The sequence below is a fragment of the Microcebus murinus genome, chromosome 3, assembly GCF_040939455.1.
Source record: "Microcebus murinus isolate Inina chromosome 3, M.murinus_Inina_mat1.0, whole genome shotgun sequence".
Lineage (NCBI taxonomy): Eukaryota > Metazoa > Chordata > Mammalia > Primates > Cheirogaleidae > Microcebus > Microcebus murinus.
The window spans coordinates 21,038,429-21,055,890 of NC_134106.1; the positions used below are offsets into that span (position 1 = coordinate 21,038,429).

Below are 17,462 nucleotides of genomic sequence, written 5' to 3' on the forward strand. Positions count from 1 at the left end.
AGTCCTAGATACTTGGGAGGCTGAGGCAGTAGGATCACTTGAGCCTAGGAGTTTGAGTTTGCTATGAGCTAGGCTGATGCCACAGCACTCTAGCCTGGGCAACATAGTGAGACTCTGTCTCAAAAAAATAAATAAATATATTTAAAAATTAAATATTCTAGGACGGGTGCTGTGGCTCACGCCTGTAATCCTAGCACTCTGGGAGGCCAAAGCGGGCGGATCGCTCGAGGGCAGGAGTTCAAAACCAGCCTGAGCAAGAGCAAGGCCCCGTCTCTACTAAAAATAGAAAGAAATTAATTGACCACCTAAAAACATATATACAAAAAATTAGCCAAGCATGATGGCACATGCCTGTAGTCCCAGCTACTCGGGAGGCTGAGGCAGTAGGATTGCTTGAGCCCAGGAGATTGAGGTTGCTGTAAGCTAGGACGCCATGGCACTCACTCTAGCCTGGGCAACAAAGTGAGACTCTGTCTCAAAAACAAAAAAAAATTAAGTACTCTTTACAGATAGTACATTAAGTACCATTTAGAGAAGAAGAAGATGATGTTAGTAGGTAATACTTGTAATCCCAGCACCTTGGGAGGCCAAAGTGGGAGGATTGTTTGAGGCCAGGAGTTCTAGACCAGCCTGGGTGACATAGAGACTCCTTATCTGCAAAAATAATTTCTAAAAAATTGGCTGGGCATGGTGTCATGTGCCTGTAGTCCTAGCTACTCGGGAGGCTGAAGTAGTAGGATCCCTTGAGTTCAGGAGTTTGAGGCTACAGTTAGGTACGATCGTGCCACTGCACTGCAGCCTGGGTGATAGAGTGAAACCCTGTCTCTAGAAAGAAAGAAATAGAAGATGTAGTCTTTATCTTTGGCAACCTATATAGATCTCAGGCTTTCTGCATGTTTACTGTACTTAAGATGAATCTATTTCAAGATTTTTTTAACTAAAATTACATTTGGTGGCAAACCTTTTCGTAGTTTGTTTCAGTCTATTTCCAACACCTCAGAGCAACAAGTAATTCTGGGTTCATTAATTTGGCCTTGGTTCCCCTCCAGTGCTTCCCAGCTTGACATGGAATAAGCTGCCAAAAATTTCTGAGGACATTGAGGATGACAGCTTGTGTTCTTCCTTTCCCTCTAAAATCTTCTAATTTGTTCTAGTTGTGCTTAAAAGTAGCAGAGTAATTCATTTTTCAAGATAACATTCCTGTTGGGTTCCAGTCTTTCCTTCTGTTTTTAGCCAAATGTCTTAGGAATTCTTTTTTTTTTTTTTTTTGAGACAGAGTCTCGCTTTGTTGCCCAGGCTAGAGTGAGTGCTGTGGCATCAGCCTAGCTCACAGCAACCCCAAACTCCTGGGCTCAAGCAATCCTTCTGCCTCAGCCTCCCGAGTGGCTGGGACTACAGGCTTGCGCCACCATGGCCGGCTAGTTTTTTCTATATATATATTAGTTGTCCAATTAATTTCTTTCTATTTATAGTAGAGACGGGTCTCACTCTTGCTCAGGCTGGTTTGGAACTTCTGACCTCGAGCAATATGCCCACCTTGGCCTCCCGGAGTATGGAGTATGAGCCACTGCTCCGGGCTTTAGGAATTCTTTTGAACGAATGTCTTCTACCTTTGATTCTTAAGGTTGTAACTGCATTGACCTTCAAGCCAAGTAGAGTCATCAAGAGTCTGAAATAAATAACCTAGAGCTAATACATTGCATTACAATGAAATATCCAAATGAAGTGTCCAGAAAGATCAATTTGGAGTTTGAAAGAGAGAGGGATTAAGAATTTACATCTCTGTAGGTGGTAAAATCAGAGAATTGTAAAGATACAAGTGACACTAGAAAATCATTTAACTCATCCTCATTGTACAACTGGAGTGTGAAGCTCAGGAAGATTGTTGAATTTGCCGAATAATACATAACTAGATATTAGAGTTAAATGCTATAAGCTTGTAGTTGAGTACTAAGAGATTTTCTGAGAGAGAGTATAAATACAGTGGAACGCCCAATTAGGAATATGCAGGAGGTAGAATTGCTAATAAAGGACACAAAATGAAATGGTTAGATGGCTAGCCGGAACACTGGGAGAATGGGATCATAAAGGTGAAGGAAAGAAAGAATTACAATTAGTGGATAGTCAACTAAGTCATTTTGCTTAGAAGACAGGAATGAAGAAGGATACTAAGTCTGGTCATTAGGAAAGCTTGGTAAATTTCAGGCGTACAGGTTAGCAGAGTGGGGGACAGAATGAATTAAAGAGTACTAAGAAGTTGAAGGCAGCAGAAAAGTTTGGCAAATGAGAGGACATAGAGTAAGATAGTATGTAGGGCAGCAGAATCAATGGTAGGGTTTCTTGGGAAAGCTATCCTTGTTTTTAGGTTTGAGGGGAAAGAACCAGTGTGCTTGTGGGGGTAGGGAAGGGAATTGAAAATGTCAGGGAGAAATAAGTATAAATAGGCAACAGGATCCATTAATTATCCTTTCTTCCAGTAGCTCACACTTACTGTGCAACTTACTATATGTACCACCTACTGTTCCAGGTGCCTTAACATGTCGTAACTCAACATGTCGTAATTATCAACACTTTGGGGTTGGTACTATTATTTCTATTTTATAAATGAGGAAACTGTGGTACTGGAAGGCTGACTTGTCTAAAGTCATATAACCAGTTGGTGGTACAAGTGAAATTGAAGCCCAGACTGGCTCCTTGAGTCTGTCCTCTGAATCACCAAATTGTACTGCTACTTTTCCAGCTGTAAATGTTGTTTAGAAATGTATTAAATTTATTACAGAAGTAAACTTGAACCTGAAAATTATGGGGCCTAAAAATATTGTGTATTTTGTGGGGATTCACTCTTGAATAATAATTCATAATAATTTAAATATTCTTCCCTTTAGGTTGTGCATTATGTGTGACTCTTCCAATGAGTTTGTTAAACTTTTTCAGGTAAATATTTTTTTTTTTTGAATGGGCAAGAAATATGAAAATTTTTAGAAATTGTTATTTAGCTGAATTTAAGGATATATTTTCCTCTTCAAGTCAGGACATTTTGAAAAGGTCATGAAACCTGTATTTTGACTCTAGAATGAGGTTAGGATAATTAAGGAATCAGTGATAGCTAATGTAGTCAATTCAAACAGCACAAAACTACTAGTTCTTTTGTTAAGTGTTGGGCTCACCAGTCTTCATATTTGTCTCTTTTGTGAGTGAATGTATTCGCCAGGAGGGAATATATCCCTGTTGAACTGATATAGTTACACTCTGTTTTATAAATTGATTATCTGTAAGTTTAATTAGCAGGATCATAGAATAAAATTTCTGAATGTATGTAATTGAGGACCAAACTGGACCTGTGTAGACTCTTCTCAAATAGCATTTATAATAGAAGTTCCTGGCTGGGTTGGGGACAGAAGGAAGTTACTGAGGTGGAGTTTAATCTGTCTGATCTATGCACTGCCCCATCTTTGCTCACTGAATTTACTTGCTGTGTCCAGAATATATTTTGTTATTTCCATCCTCAATAATTTTGCTCCTACTCTTCCTTTGCTACTGTTTCCTCCAGTCAGAAAACTTTCTTGTACTTCCCACTTCATCCTTTAGCTCTCAGATCTGTCTGGCACAATCTTATTTATGTTAAGCCAACCTCTATGAATTTTCGTTATTTATTGCAGGTGACAGTCATTTATAGAAGCCATAAAATTTAAAGCTCTGGAGGCTGTAGAAATTACTTGAGTCATTTCCTCCTTTTTTATAACCATGATTTTCTGATTGAGCAACATATTGCCCAAGGTCATGTGATCAATGGCAGAACCAGAACTGGAATTTGGGGCTCTGTTCACATACCTCTTACGTGCTTAGAGACACAAAGATGTGGTATTTGGAGTCTCACTTCAGTATTTCATGTGAATTACATCTCACGCCAAGTTCTCTATCACTTTGTATCAAAGTAACACTGTGAGGTACTCTTCTACTGTTTCATGTTCATCTTATTTCCCCTATTATGTTAGAACAAAGATCAATTTTATTCATCTTCATATTCTTAACACAACAGTGGATAGTTTGGTTTAAAGAGAAAAAAAATGGGATTAGAAGCCAGAAGACTTCAGTTCTCATCCTGGCCCTGTCGCTTGGTAGCAAGTTCTGTAAATTTAAATTCTCTTAGCCTCACTTAACCTGTCTGTAAAGTGGGGTTAATAAGGTTGGTTTTGTCTATACCCTAAGATTATTGTGAATTAAAATAAGAGAATAAATTTGGAAGTACTTTGGAAACACAAAGTGCTATACAATATAAGTATTATATGTATTAATGTTCTTTGTATTACTTGATTTTTTTTTCAGAAGCTATAAAAATAACACCTTGAAACACAATTCAGTCTATGAAGCTATGGTTCCCTTCTTTTCTCCATGTTTGCTATTCATTTTGTCTACAGCATGGATCCTCTGGTCGCCTTCAGATATTTTAGAGATCCATCCTAGAGTATTTTACTTTATGGTTGGAACAGCCTTTGCCAACATCACAGTAAGATTTTTTTTCTTTTAAAAATCATATAAGGAATATATGACAGAATTTGATAATTTGAAAAATCTTATGTAGTATTAGAATAAGCAGATTTTAATGTAAAGATAACTTACATCAGAAATTTGAAAGAATAATTAATAACCTCAAAGACACAGCATGCTGAAAATTATTTTGCTCTTTGAAACCAGTAGGATTTGTGGAGACTACAGTAGTATTTTGGAACTGTGGCATACTTAAATTTTTTGTTTTGGTTGGCTGCTGAAGAATTGTTGAATAATTTATAGATTCCCTTAAGACTATAAATATTATTGACAGTGTGGCTGAAATGGCTGCAGACCTAATGATTAGTTTAGGAAGCTTGAAGGGGATTTTTGGGAGAGAGAGAGAACACACTTTTTTTTTTTTTTTTGAGACAGTCTTTCTCTGTTGCTCTGGCCAGAGTGCAGTGGTGTCATTATAGCTCACTGCAACCTCAAACTTCTGGGCTCAAGTGGTCCTCCTGCCTCAACCTCTAAGTAGCTGGGACTATAGTTGTGCACCACCATGCCTAGCTAATTTTTCTGTTTTTAGTAGAGAGAGGTGCTGCTCTTGCCCAGGCTGGTCTTGAACTGGAGCTCAAGCAATTCTCATGCCTTGGCCTCCCAGAGGGCTAGGATTACAGGTGTGGGCCACCAGACCTGGCCCACACACTTTTGTAATCAGCTGATTGCTAAATTAAGAACATGGAGCAAAAAGCTTTATAATAAATACAACGTATTTTAAAAAAACCCAATTCCATGCTATGGCCCAGCAAGAGCACAGGTGGAGGAAAGGTTAGGTGTTGAGAAAAGACCCTGATGATCTTGCCGGCCAGGAGGCCTGTGCTCTAGCTCAGGCAGGTCCTTGTAAATTTTTGTTTTGTAACTTAGCTACTGAGCTTATGTTTCCATGCCTGTAATATTTGTTTAATATCCTAAGTTCTACTGATTTTACAGGGATTAAAGATCTGAAAAAACTAAGGTGGTGTATAAAAAATATCTCTGAAAGAATAAAACTATATTTGAATAAGATCTTGAAAATTAAGGGGACCAAAAGGTTTTGAGAAGTTAATTATGTTAATATGACTGAATTGGAGGTCAGTACTTCCTTGCCATAAAGAAATTTAGTTGTGTGGGAGGCTGTTTTGAATTTTTTTTTACATATCATAGGTTCTTAAAATTTGGAGAAATTTCTTTTATCCAAATTGTTACCCGGTGGAAGAATGCCTTCTGTAGCATCCTTATTAAATTATCTTCCAGCTTTTTCTAACACAATCTGAAGGTCTGTGGATTTGGAGGTGGGGGCATGGGCTGGTTGGACACCTGAGCAGTAGAGAACTACTGAATCTAGATAATGTAAATATGTTGGCTCAAGTACTTGAATGCTTTCCAGATGTTGAAATGACTAGTTTTGGAAGTGTTTGCTAATGAAATTTTTCTTTCTTTCTTTTTTATACTAACTTTAAGTGTCAGTTGATTGTTTGCCAAATGAGCAGTACCCGGTGCCCAACTTTGAATTGGTTGCTGGCTCCTCTCTTCTTGGTTGTTTTGGCAGTAAACTCAGGAATAGCTTCTTCCATTGAGAATGGTCTCCTGTATACATTAGCAGCTGTTTTCACTGTGGCCCACGTCCATTATGGAGTACGAGTGGTGAGTAGTCTAAAGCAAAATTGGTTCCATCTGATTCTTATAGTGGAAAGGAGGCAGAGGAAAATTTCAAAAGAAAAAATTACTTATTGTACTAGCCATAGAATTTGGGGATATTCTCTAAATTGGACAGTTTCCAAGTTTGTAATTTCAGTTACTCTTTCTCTAATGAATATGTTATATTAACTACAAATGATTTTAAAGCTGGATAATTATAAAGAATTAGTTTTTGTTAAGTGGGTACATATGTAAGCTATTTTTGGTAAGTAGAATTGTAAATTGTTTTGTTCTTTTAATTATATGGGACCAGATAATTGTATTTGGTTTTTTTTTTTTTTTTTTTTTTGAGACAGAGTCTCACTCTGTTGCCAAGGCTAGAGTGCCATGGTGTCAGCCTAGCTCACAGCAACCTCAAACTCCTGGGCTCACACAATCCTTCTGCCTCAGCCTTCTGAGTAGCTGGGACTACAGGCATGAACCACCATGCCCGGCTAATTTTTTCTATGTATTTTTAGTTGGCCAATTAATTTCTTTCTATTTTTAGCAGAGGCGGGGTCTCGCTCTTGCTCAGGCTGGTTTTGAACTCCTGACCTTGAGCCATCCACCTGCCTTGGCCTCCCAGAGTGCTAGGATTACAGGCATGAGCCATCACACCCGGCCCCTATTTGTTGATTATCTATTTCTTCGCTTGCTTCTTTAGCTTTAGGGGTATTTTTATTGCTCATTAACATAATATGAAAAGAAACCAAAATTGATTTTATAGTGTTTCTTCCCTTCCCCTGCCCAATTCTATAAGTAGCTGTGGTAAGGGAGGTTAGAATTTCAGACTAAAGGAGGTCTTTTTGCATTATTTAAGGTTTTACTTCATCTCTGTTAATCCTGATCCCTCAATCAGCAGAAATAGTAAATGAGGGGAAATATAGAAGAAAATGGATTTAAGAAGTATTTTGCAAACCTTAATGTTCTCTTCTAAAATAAGAGGCTAGTTTCAGGATGAATGGGCAAATACAGATATAATGAAATGAAATTAGAACCATGTGAAATATTTTCTTATTCCTCCTACTTCTGTCATTTTCTTCTAATTATTTTACCTATTTTAGCATGGTCTTATGATTTTTTAAATTGCTGCACACTATCCCACCAGGAAGATTACTTAATTACCCTATTTACCTAATCACAACCCAGTTATGTTGGCATGAACAATCTGGAATAATATTTTGTTCTTTCACTTGTTTTATTTTCTGAGTATAATTTCATAGCAATAGGGTTGTGAAAGGGTATTCATATTTTTATGTCTCTTAAAGAACTTCTATTTGATATGCTCGTTTTGAAGCATCCCACTGCAAAGCACATCACAGTAGGGTTTGGAAGGAACCCTGGTCTGAATCAGTTCGAGAAACAAAATGTCTTCACTTCTGTATTATTGTACACATTTTTAAAATAGGGGGAACAGCTGTCATGCTTGATAACAACTTTATACCTTGTAATTGTTGCTAAATTTAGGCTTTCTTCCCTTAGTGTTTTTCCCCTCATTTGTTAGAACAAAATAGATAACATTTTATAGACAAAAAACTGTCATGAATCTGGTAAATTGTGATATATGGCAATCATTTTTTAAAAATTTGTGCAAATTTAACATTTGTATGCTTTATATCAATACTCTTGGGCCCTTATCCTGATATTTCATCAATCACATGTAAAACACAGTTACCAGTGTCTTTTGTAGTTTTTAAAATTTATTATACCCTTTTAGAAGGATATCTTTAGAAAACCTTATGTATATTATCAAACCAAACTAAAATACATTTTTCTTTAAATTATAAAGGTAGTAAGTTTTCATTGTTAAAAATCTGGGAAATAAATACAAACTAACTGAAAAAACTACAGGAGCATCTTTTTTGTCTTTCTGCTTTTTTACCACTCTGCAACTTCCGACCAGAAAGTAAAACTTGCTAGGCCACACAAAGCATTCACTTGAACTATTGAAACACAAATAATAGTTAAGTGTCAAGTAAATGACATGTACTCACTGGCGTATAACAAAGCTCATGCCTCCCCTTGAGGGATACCCTAACTACAAGGTTCTCTCCAGATTCACAGATCTAGTTTTATACTGTTTTTTTTTTTGTTGTTGTTGAGACAAAGGCTCCCTTTCTTGCCTGAGCTAGAGTGCAGTAGCATCATCGCAGCTTACTGCAATGTCAAACTCCTGGGCTCAATCGATCCTCTTACCTCTGTCTCCTGAGTAGCTGAGACTGCAGATGTGCAATACCTTGCCTGGCTGAGTTGTCTATTTTTTGTAGAGGTGGGGTCTCACTATGTTGCTCAGGCTGGTCTCGAACTCTTGGTCTCAAGCGATTCTCCAGCCTTGGCCTCCCAGAGTGCTAGGATCATAGGCACGAGCCACAGTTCCTGGCATTTTATACTATTTCAACAGGATTAAGAATGATTACCTAGAAATATTTTAACAAGCTGAATATCAAGTCTAACCATAAATATAATTTTTTGATCTGGATGTTATAAGTCAACTAATCTGATAATTTTTAAGTAGATTTGGATGTGAATTTGTGTGGTCTAGACTCTAGAGAGTTCTGGATTTTGGAGTTAGGCAGGCCCAGGTTCAAGTCTTAACTCTCCCAGGTAGTTCTAGTACTCCCAGTTTGCTGTCTAGCTCTGTAACTATCCTAATCCAGAAAAACATCTTCAATATTTTTGATAATTTTTGCTGTGTCTATAAATTATTTTCTCTGGGGGGCAAATTCTGTGTGCTTTTAAAAAATAATAGGTACATATTTGTTATTGTCTCATGTTCTGATTTTCTATAGGTAAAGCAGCTAAGCAGCCATTTTCAGATTTACCCCTTCTCATTGAAGAAACCAAACTCAGATTGACTAGGAATGGAAGAAAAGAATATTGGCCTGTAATCTACAGAAAGAAGTACTGTAAATATAGATGCTTGTAAATATTTCATCCATCACCATTGAACTAAACTGATGTGCTTGACAGACATGGGATCTCAGTGTGTGCGGTACTTGGATAGCAGGAAGGACACATTATATGATCTGGACTTGTGGAATTTTAGACCTACTAACTTCCAGCTTACTTTATTTTACTTTTTTATAAAACCATGTGACATTTTGGTTAAGCATAATGTACATTAGACCAGCAAAATGTTTCTAGTGATTTTAGCTTCATGAATTCATAATGTTTTGGTTCATGCAGAGTTAAAGATGCTTTGTTTTTATTTTTAAAACCCCAAAATTGGTTTAGGAACATGATAACACTCAGAAAACCACAATATGTTTTCATATTTGGTACTTTTTATAGTAGGAGTACCAATACCCCAAATCTAATATAGGGAAAAGATACAAAACAAGTCACCTTTAGCAAGAGATTAGCCCATGATTACCGAACAATATACAGTTGCCAAATACTGGTTTCTCTTTCCCATGAAAATGCCTTTTGTCGTTACATGCTAAGAGCGCTAATATATATTTCAATTCTCCAGTATTCTGGCTCTTTATTATAGAACAGATCTTGATAAATGGTTTAATTTTCTTTTAAAGAGAAATATTCTGTTGGGACTTAGTAGAGAATGAGTTGTAATTATAGCTCACCCATTGGAATGGTTCATTGTTTAAATGTGGCATTTTCCCCCCTCAGCTGCAGGTTGCTGAGATATGGTGCCTGTGAGCTATGATTGTGAGAATGCATGCGACAGTCCCAATGTTATGATAGTTACTTGTGAGGAATGCAGATAAAAGTATATTATAAGATAAATTTAAATTGGTGTTAGGAATCTCATGAACTTCACTATGACCAAAATTAGTTTTCTGCTTCAGTTTGTTAGTCTTTCCTTCCTTTTTCTCTTTTTGGGGGTTGGGATACTGTGTTTTTTACTTCATATAAGATGTAGCAGAGATAAGTGATCTCTTCCCCACCTTGCCCATTTTCCCACTTCAAGAAAACTTATGCCTTACTGAGTACATACTCCCTTTAATATTACTTGGAGTAATTTCTAAGGTTTACTGACAAACATAAAAATTCCTTTAACTTTAATAGTGTTGATTTATAAATCACATCTTTTTCACGATGTGGACATTTTCTTCTATTTCTTTTTGACTTCGTCTTCATTTAATTTGGTGGTGGTGAAATTTACTTGCTGATTTTCTTTTGTTTTTTTACTGAATGAAGTTTGTGCTTGAATGAAGAGTGTATCTTAAACCCTTTTTTTTGGACAGGTTGCACTTGGATAAAATAGGCACCACTGTGTTGATATGTAATTAAATTCATAACCATTATTTATCTATGAATGTGACCATTGTTAAATTTAGTGTATTCCTTTGTTGAATTTCAGTCTGCTGCTTTGTAAAAAAAAATAATAACTGTAATTGATATTTCATTTTTTAAAAAATTTGTAAATTCTAATCATTGTCATTCAGGTTATTAGAAATGAGTCAAGGAGCTAGCTCATAGTTCTGTACTCATTTTTTTAAAATTATAAAGATCGAGATATATTTGGTGACTTTCTCTGAGATAAATATTAACACTGAAAATAGGTGTGAAATTGATGCAGGAAAACGTGAACAGTGTTTTTATGTTTGTTAATAAATTGTCATCATGGAGGTCAGAGAATGAACCAAGTAAGTGACAGTAACTCTATTTTTTGTATACCTTGTTCTATGTGAGTTGCAAAATTGAACTGGATAAAGTGTTAATTTGGGGTGGGGAAAAAGCTTTGTTTTAAAGTTTCTAAGCTAATTATTTTACAGTTTTATTGACTTCATACACAAGAATGAGATTAATCTGTGTTATATAAGAAAAGAACTGATAAATATTTATAAAATAACAAATTTGGATCACAGGCTTTCTTCACCTTGTACAGTATAGTAAAAAATACCTTTTACTTCTGGCATTAGGGTCATGTCCTATAATTTGGGGGCTTTTTTGTTTCTAACTTTCTGCCCTCATTTTGTTGTATCAAGTTTATCTGAAAATTGTTTTGTGCCTATACTTTATGACATATTTCCCTCTGGTGGAAAAGATTTATGCCATAGTCATTTTTATTGACATTGTTAGATAAAAGAAAGGTGGCCATCAACAAGGGTAAAGTGAAACTGAGCTATTAACTGTTTCAGAATACTGTGGACTTGTGAATCTGTAGTGTACTGCTGGCTCGCTCTTGTTTAAGTCAGGCATCTTGAAAGTGCATCTTGAAAGGCCCCATTTGTTGTATAGACATACAAGAACCGAAGCAGGACTTAATTATGAATAGCTCTGTGTATTTATGTCATGTCAATTACTATAACATTCTCAAAGTATAAATGATATTTCAGGCTTGTGTATGATATTTTGGGTGAGTTCACACCCCAGCCTTTCTCCCCAGCATACACTGAGCTGCCTTTTGGGGAGCAATGCTTTGGTCAGGAGCATACATGCATGTTTCCTGTACTTTCTGAATAGGGTGCCTTAGCCAGGCCAGAGGTTTGCATTGTGTTTTCGCTGACCAAAGTTATATACACCTGTGAGAAGTGTCTTTTCAGGTTATGTTATGAAAAACTTCTTTTCTGACTTGTCAGAAAATAATTCCCCTAATTTTGAATGGGAGAATTAGATAGAAAAATTTGACAATACCTACATAGAGTATCCTAATGTTGCCTTTTGTGATCCTTTAAAAGTACTTATGATCTTAATGTGGTGCACAGTTTGAAATTGCCACAATTTAAAGTGTCATTCTTCCACAAGTAGGTAATAGATGTGGTTTATGGGTTTTAGCTTTAAGGGTAACAGATTGCATAGCTTCCAAATAAAAAACTAAATAGTCTTCCTTGGCATCTTAATATCTTTAATTAAGATTAAAATACTTTTAATTCTAATTTTGAAAAGAAAGCTAAATGCTGATTGTGGTCTAGGATGTTATAATACTACTACCAACATGTCATTTATTTTAATATAATGGTTTTTGGGAGGAGGTGAGTGTATGTCTAGAGTTATTCAAATTCTAAGTAGATTCCGAAAGAGTATTGATTATGACCTGAAGCCTAGGCATTGGGGGAATATACAAAGGAAAATGCAGGCATAATATCCACTTTAAAGGGACGAAGGGACCACCTTAATACCCTATGAATTTGAAAGTTTCCTGATAGTTCAGTTTTCAAAGAACTGTTTTATCTTATAGTCAGTCCAAAAGAATTTGGAATGTACCTTGCTTTCCAAAACAGACTTTGACTCTATGACCTATGGAGAATAAAAAGATAATCTGAAGATATTTGAGTCAAGGCTATTTTTCCCCTTTATGATTTAATTAGAAGCCTATTTGTAATTCTTGGTATTCGTTCTTCACCTGAATTTCCTCTTAACTAGCCACTACCCAGGAGAGGGACAGCCCACCGAGGTGTTGCTCTGTTTGCCCCTAGAGATCTTGCCACATTTACATCTCCTCGATTGCCTTAGATCTCTTGACTAGTGAAGAACTGGGAATGTGCCAGAGGGAACAAAGTAAACTTGATGGGCTGGAACTTTTGACTTTGGGTTTCCCAAAAAGCCAAAAACAGATACAGAGATCGTTGGTTGTGTTGATGTCTGTGTTCAAAATGGCCTTAGTTCTGGACTTGATTAAGCTCTCCATAGGAAATTTGTGAAGTCAGACCAGAATTTTCTTTGTCCCATGAGGTGTCTTTGTAAGGCAGCATGCCCTTTCTTGAACATCCTGTGGGTGAATAACCTTACTAAGTTAGCTGCCAGTATAGAACCTTCCAGGAAGAATTCTAACTAGTATGCTACATTCGAAGCACTTTGACATGTACTTTTAAAGTGGCAGCTTTAATAGTAAAATGATGTTAAATTAATCACTGTGAAACTTGAAAATGTGATGCTCTGACCATTTTAGGAAGCTTAAGCAAATTTCTGATTTTCCTTTAATTATGTAACCCATGTGATTTTATATTTTAGTTTTTATCTTTGACAGTGGTACAAATGACTGACATATTGGCAGGCAATTACTTTAGGGTATATGATAAATCATGTTTGTCTAACTTTTCCAGAGAAAATGGTGATACCCTTCTTCCTTGCATGGAGCCATGAGAATTGGATTTGTCAGCTAATTCATTTCCACTGTTTCTACAATGCAAATAAGTGTAACCTTTTTCACCTGCATGCTAGTAATATGCTTTGCTCTTTAATAAATAAATATGTAAGAGTTAGTAATCTAGCTGGGTTTTTTTTTTTTTTTTTTTTTAAAGCAGGATCTGCTCTTTATATGGACAGATCTTAAATGAGTTAATATTTAGGGTAGCAAAAGTTTTGCCATTTTTAGCTCTCTCACAGGTAGCCTGAGTTGAGAGGGTTGTGTTGCATTTGGTCAGAAAGGCCAGGTTCCCACAATTTGAAAGTGCTATGTGGACTGATTTTAGAATATTTGAATAAGGGCTTATCTCTCTAGGTAAATCCATTTGGATACAGCAGAAAGATTGTTCTGTTCTTCCACAGATCATTCATTGTCTTACTCTTTAGAGAATCATTCTTAGAAAGCCAGGCTAAGTCATGGTAGAGCTGATTTTAAAGCATACACATTGGATCATGGCCAAAGAGTACATCATGGAGTACATCAAAATTAGAGACAGTGCTTGCTTTGGCAGCTCATATATTAAAATTGAAATTAGAGACAGTATTGAAGACATGAGGAATGGCTAAAGGCTGTGGATGTCTTATGTCTCTTTGGCTAAGATCTTCTGTTGAGTAGTTTCTATGGATAACAATTAAAATTAGAATTGATGTTGGGTTTTTATGACAACATACACATAAATTCACATTCACCATGAATTCTAGATTCTGATATTCTTGATGAGTACTTTTTAATATCTAAACAGTAACTTCTTGACCTGGAACATGTTTAGTACTTGATTTTACTACCCAGGTTATTGAAGGAACCTAATTTTACAAGATCTGTGGATGCTGCATTATATAAATATGTTTGAATTACTGTTATTCAGTATCAGACTTTGAGTTTAATAACTACAAAGTGAACTACCAGAATATTAACATTTTATGTAGGTTATTTTGTTTAGATAACTTAACCTCCTCAGAGCAACCATTGAGGAGATAAAGACCCAACTAAGTGTAATGATTTGCTCATTTCAAAGTGTGCCAAGAAAGCAAGCTGCAGTATTGAACTCCAGATTTCAATTTTTCTTAAAATTAGCATATTCTCTGGGTAAAGGCACAGGCAATGAATAATTGCCAAGGTGTAAACTCCCTGCTGCCTGCCTTTCCCCCTCCCCACCATCTAACATAATACATTAAATTTGTAGTCAGTTGTAGAAAGGGAAATGGATACTTTTCTGAGTAAGGTTTCATGCCCTGTGACTAAAAATAGGTGGCAGGAATCGTGGCCATATCAATTATTGAGTCGTTTGGCTTGTTCCTGTTGCAGTTGGCTTTCTTTAGAGTTCTGAAACAAGAGGACAATGTCATCCTTCTCAGGTACCTAGAAACAACACCACTTGAGCAACTGGAATAAGTTTGCTACAAGTAGACTATATTAAAAGAGGAAGATGAAAGCATAAAATGTTGTTTTTCCTTTTCAAGTAGTTTAATTGAACATATTAGTAACTGGTCTGTCTAGGACTTGCTGTGTTCATAATAATGTAGCATTTATTTTATCTGGGTATGTGTGCTATGTGTGTATATACATATTTAATATGTACACATATTCCCTGCATATTGTATGTGTGATATTGTCATATATACATGCAGTCTGCTCTTGATTATCAGCAAAGTGGGCAGCCCTCATTAGAGTTTTTTCATGTGGACTTAATCTACATGTGGCCCATAACCCTGAAGCCTCTTCCTGGTCTGGAGCCACATTCTTTCTTTAAGTTCGCCTCGAGAGAAGCCCTATAAATATGTCCCTTTTCCATTTTCCTTTAACCAGGGATTGTGTGAGCCAGAAAGACAGCTTTTGAGAACCCTTCACCAAGGTTGAGGCTTCTGGGTCTGCCTGATGATGGGTCACATTTCTGGCCAGAGGGCAGCTCTGGGAGCAGTTGTGCCCTGGGCTTGATGGGGGAGCTTCACAACTTGCTGAAATTACTTAGCTGGAATATTGTGAAGTCTCAGATGATTTAATGTACAAATAGAGTATGACACTGCATTTCAGTGTTGTTTTGCATTATCCGTATCACTGTTCCCCATTGCTAACCCAGATAATCAAGACCTGACTGTTTCTTGTCACTGGATTCTGGAAGCCTTGCCCTTTCCACTGGATTTATGTTTATTTCTGCTGCTGTGAAACCCAAAAGTAATGCAGTAGGTTTTAATTTAAAATTGTTTAATTCTATTATTGATAAGTATTTATTGTAATAAAAGTAAAAGTAAATAATTTTTAAATCCTTTTAATTGTTTTCAGATTGTCTTCTTTGTTTTTCATTGGTAGGTTTAAAAGAGGGAATTACGGGAGAAAAACTCTCTTCTCGTCTCAGAGAATCATTGATTATTTTAGAGCAAAACATTAAAAAGTTTTTCATTGTTTTGTTTGTTTTGTTTTTTAAGAAAGCCCAACCTGCTTCCTCCTGGTGGTGTGTGATCCTGTGACTTGTTTCAGAAAACAGAGTACAAGGCAAGTGGCAGTAACAGCTGTTCATAGTAAACTGCTCTGGACTCCCCTAGAACTGGGTTCTGGGCAGTGTATATAGTCCTCATGATTACTGGGTCACACTTCAATAGTTTGCAAGGTGACGGTTCCTTCCTCAGAGGCATTTTCCTATAGAAAAGTGTTAACATATGGTATTAATTTTCCAGATTAATTCCACAAAAACTTACTAATCCACACCTAGAACAGCTAAATTATAGTATCTAAACCATAATGTCCATTATCTAACATTGTTTCTGAGGAGAATATTTCTCATTTTTGCATCAGAATTGATCTCCCAGCTTTGGCAGTGGGCATTTAAAAAAATTTTTCAGTGACAGATTTGAAGATGGTGAGGAAGGAAATGCCCCATGTTACCGCCCAGGCTGTGCTCCAGCTAATGTGCGTTTACTCCCCTGCCTTGCCAGCTTCTGGTTGTGCTAGCAGTTATTACCTCCCTTCTTTTGGTAAATCTCAGGGTATATAACCACACTTGGGGCTACCAAAACTTACAAGGACCCTGTGCCCTCAAAGTGTCTTGCTCCTCTCTTCCCCCTCATCTTTTTTTCCTCTGCTCACAAATTTCCTGAAAGAAGACTTTATATCTGTTCCTTCAATTTTTCCTCTTATTTTTATTCTGAGTGTTTCTTAGTCATGTTCAACTATGCAACCTTTGACCTGAGCAAGTTACTTATTTTTTTCTATGCCTCAGTTTCCTCATCTATAAAATGGGATTAATATTACCTCAGTTTTGCATTATGAGGATTGAATGAGAATAATGCATGTAGAGTGCTTAATACGGTGAATGGTCTAAGGTAGGTATTCAGTTTCTGGTAATATCCAGTTCCCTATTTTTCCCATTTGAACTTTTTTCTAAGCCATAGGACACAGTTCATGACTTCCCTGCCCCTCCTCCCATCTCTGTTCCCTCCTTGGTACTTTTTGTAGGCAATATATGAAGGTGATGGTGAGGCAATTCCAAAAATAACTAAAAATGAATAAAAAAGATTGCCTCATCAGGATCCAATTAGTAAAATTTACACAAATTGGGAGATAGGAATAAACCAAGAAATTATCTAAATGTTTGATGAATTTGCCAACATTCACACACTTCAATTAAGGTGATTTAGTGTAAACTTATGGATGTAGAATTAAATGTGACTTGACTTAATAAGGCAAAGTCTAATCAGTGCAGCATTCTTTTCCTGGAAAAAGACTATATAAGCTGCAGGTAGGTGGCCAGCCTTATCCTAGCAAAGGATTTTGCATTTATCACTTAAAACCTCCCAGAGATGAGGATGCCATACATCAAGGACTCGACTGTTCTTGTGGCAAATTATCCCCCTGAGGGCCTCAGAACCCCCTGCAGTCAATCCTACATGTCAAGGAACTTCCCAATTATAGTTTGATTCTCTTTGTAGTTCAGTCAGCGGAGATGTGCTGGTCACAAGGCATGAATACACACACTGCCTTGTGCAATGATTGTGGTTTCTTGCTAAAATTAATGAATTCTCTATATGCTCTGCCTTTATTAGCTTATCAGTTCTCAAAACAGGTCTGCGTTTTAGAGTATTGCCGACCAGCTGAGGAGCAGACTGGATGCTGGTCACACATCAAGGTGAATGGACGTTGCTTACACCCCTTCCCCAAGTCCCTCTCATCT

The 17,462-nt window shown here is 36.6% G+C and overlaps 1 protein-coding gene across 1 annotated transcript in view; it reads left to right on the plus strand.

The window, feature by feature from the left end:
• Nucleotides 1–15,699, plus strand: part of SELENOI (selenoprotein I) — a 42,692-nt gene extending 26,993 nt beyond the window's left edge. The window contains exons 7-10 of the mRNA XM_012788172.3: nt 2,886–2,934; nt 4,327–4,507; nt 5,992–6,174; nt 8,997–15,699. Of these exons, the coding sequence (XP_012643626.2) occupies nt 2,886–2,934; nt 4,327–4,507; nt 5,992–6,174; nt 8,997–9,095 (512 nt within the window). The 3' untranslated portion in view covers nt 9,096–15,699. The remainder of the gene's footprint in view (nt 1–2,885; nt 2,935–4,326; nt 4,508–5,991; nt 6,175–8,996) is intronic.
• Nucleotides 15,700–17,462: the final 1,763 nt, after the last annotated feature.